The sequence below is a fragment of the Sardina pilchardus genome, chromosome 10 (assembly GCF_963854185.1).
Source record: "Sardina pilchardus chromosome 10, fSarPil1.1, whole genome shotgun sequence".
Lineage (NCBI taxonomy): Eukaryota > Metazoa > Chordata > Actinopteri > Clupeiformes > Clupeidae > Sardina > Sardina pilchardus.
Window position 1 is genome coordinate 32,789,173 of NC_085003.1, and position 3,162 is coordinate 32,792,334.

Consider the following 3,162-nt stretch of genomic DNA (forward strand, 5'->3'; position numbering starts at 1 on the left):
TACAATTCAGTACCACCAGATAAAAAAAAAAACTTCCAAATGCAAGTTTCCCTAAACAGATATAGCCAAACCCAGCCACTTGGTCACCTCCTGCACTTTAATACTTATCTGGACTTTTGTACCAGCTTGGTTTTATTAGGTCTTGTAATGATTGGGTGAACCCAGTGGAGTAGCGCTCCTAATTTTGTTGTATTGTAAAGTACAATGCCTAAAGGCATTCAATTCAATGACTAATTTAAAATCCAAGTGTACTAGTTCAAGGCAAATGTGGCTGCCAGTGTTTTTAACTGGAACTTCTAAGTTCAGTATCCACAAATTCCATTTTATATAGACATGGATCTAGACAAACTTTGAACAAACCAAAAATGAAGTTCACATTACAGAATGAAGTAATACTACAGGAGTCAGTACAGAGGTTGCTAGTCAGCATAACCACCAAACTGGACCCAAATCATAACTATGCTTTAAAAATAAAAGGGAGACAGTGTTAGATAAGAAAATCTGCCCTTTATTGAATTCAGGATGGAAAGCTCAAGTGCAGAGAACAAGGAGTTCCTTTTAGCGTCAGCATTCTGAGCGGTCACTTCAGGAGGCATCATGGGAGTCTGAAGGGAAAAAAAAAAAAAAAAAAAAAAAGCCTTTACTCACAATACATTAAGCCATTGCTTCAACCTGGGGCTGTTAACCAGACACTTTGTGACTACTGATTTTTATGTAGCCTGGGTGTTCCAATTTGATTCACACTGCTAAGGCAGCCTGGAAACTACCGCCCTAATTTTTGCCTCAGATAGGGAACCAATCACAGAACAGGGGGGAAAGCAAGACGATGATCTATGCACAGACGCATTTGATAGACATACGTGGCGCCCAATAAACTGATCTGAGCAATCGTTCAAATAGGAGAAAATGAACGCTTGGTTCCCAGACCACGTCTCATTGAGAAGTGGCAGGCGCTAGCCTGGCTAGATTTTATGAGCAAGTTTAACTGAAATGAACATGGACATACCACAATGTTCCACTTCTACACCGCTGATCTAAAAGGGTCCATGTAAACCATGTTGGGCCAACAAACTACACTTTTACATGGTATAGATCAAAATCAAACACAGGAGATGCAAAACTAGAAATAACCCGTTGTGAACAAGCCCACGATATGCTATTGCTCCAATAGGGCTGGATAATCACCAGATGTTTGACTACTAGGACTGATTTTGAAACCTGCTAAAAACTAAGCATACAACTACACTAGCCCACAGTGCTCAGTTTCTATACCAGTGCTCTTAAAGGCCAAGACTGTACAGTATTGGCAATGTGAACTGCACCTTGATAGCTCATTTAATCACAAGTATAGTAAATTATTTGTCTGACACACCACATAGTTATGAGAGGAAAAGCGGTAGAAATGACCCAACACCTAGAGTAGAATAAATAAGGCAGATTCTAATGCAGAGCACCAGATCTGACATCTGATCAAGATTGAAATTCCAGATTAATAAAGTAACATTTAAATTTTCTAATACCACTGAAAAGTCAAACAAGTACCAGTGATGGTGGTTTCTTCTTGGGCAGAGGTAGTCCCGTTTTGCTGATTCAGTACGGTGGTTAACACAGCATCCTCACTCGGACCATCTTGGGAGGGCGGCTTCCGGCCTCGGCCCCGGCCTCGGCCTCGGCCCCGGCTCCGGCCCTGGCTTCCGGCCTCGGCTCCAGCCCTGGCTTCCGGCCTCGGCTCTTCACTTGGTTCACCTGGGGACTCTACAGAGAAAGCCGAAGAGGTGGACAGTCACTGGTCTGTAAGCACAACTACACAAGCCCACAGTGCTCAGTTGACACATTAAGCATACATACTGTATATAAGTGTTACAACCTACCCCGATTCTTGACAGCCATATGCATCTTGCTGTATAGGCCTAGTGCTTTGGTTTATGCTTGGATGAAATGCATCATGTTTTGCCTCAGAGACTACAGTTTAATATAATATGAGGCATGTGATTGTATCTTCAATGGTAAAAGTACCAAGAAAAATAGCCGTGTTGAAAAAGGTCACTCTTATGCCAAAATCACCTTTTCCTTTGCCAAATTAGAACGGGTGACATTATAGGCTTAAAAACCACCATGTGGGACAGTGGTGGAGTGGTGCAAGTGCTGAGGTGATCATATGTCCAATATCTTATTCCTGTTCTGTGGAAATGGTGATGTTACAGCTATCCCTGTGTTACAACTATACCCGGTCTCCCACATTTAAATATTCTAATAGGCTACCACTGGAAATTTGATAAGTCAAACAAGTACCAGTGATGGTGGTTTCATCTTGGGCAGAGGTAGTCCCGTTTTGCTGATTCAGTACGGTGGTTAACACAGCATCCTCACTCGGACCATCTTGGAATTTCACAAGAAAAAAAAAAAATGGGGGGGGCAATGGATCCAATCTTAATACTAAAGTCAGATTACAAAACCGCTTAATCATACGAACAGCAGTTGTAAACAAAACATGGACAGAGTTTGTCTGGCTTTTTGTAGGTCTGTTCATCTGGGGACTCTAAAGGAAGCCGCAGAAGTGAACAGGCACTTTATTTTAGACCGTATTTATATTTTGGGAAAGATACAAGATAAATACGCTACCAGTCAAGACTAGCATCACTTACAAATGTCCATTATAGACAATACCAGCTGCGTTATTGACCAGGGCAGCTGTTTTCAGATTACATTATGTGCTTACATATTGCAAAAGGGTTCAACTGTTTTAGAGAGAAGTATTTAATGCAACATCTGCATTTCCCATTATCAGCTGCCAGTCATCAAGTGTTCCAAAGGCACCTTCTGTTCACCAATCTGATCATTTTAAAAGTCCAACTAAGAATATTGGAGAACCCTTTTGCAATTAAGGAATATGAATATGAAAATGTCAAGCCCAGGTGTTCAAACTACATCAATAAGGCTGATTGTGCTGCAATTAAACTCAAATACAGACTTCATTAACATTTAGCAGCACCTGTGCTTGCCTTACCACCTCAGGTCAAAATGGCCGCTGTGAAGAGATCCCACTGTCTGTGACAAGTGAGCTGAAGAGCAATCATGGGGGGGGGGTAATGGAGGCAATTTGAAACCAAAGTCTGATCACAAAAGCCAGCTTAAAAATCCCACTAACTGCAGTTGTAAACA

At 41.6% G+C, this 3,162-nt stretch overlaps 1 protein-coding gene across 4 annotated transcripts in view; it reads right to left on the bottom strand.

Moving 5' to 3' along the window:
• Positions 1 to 487: 487 nt before the first annotated feature.
• Positions 488 to 3,162, bottom strand: part of LOC134094372 (uncharacterized transmembrane protein DDB_G0289901-like) — a 30,100-nt gene continuing 27,425 nt past the window's right edge. For all 4 annotated transcript variants that reach the window (XM_062547871.1, XM_062547872.1, XM_062547870.1 and 1 more), the window contains 2 exons: positions 1,543 to 1,755; positions 488 to 605 (listed from right to left, as the gene is read on the bottom strand). In XM_062547871.1, coding sequence (XP_062403855.1) covers positions 586 to 605; positions 1,543 to 1,755 — 233 coding nt within the window. In that variant the 3' untranslated portion in view covers positions 488 to 585. The remainder of the gene's footprint in view (positions 606 to 1,542; positions 1,756 to 3,162) is intronic.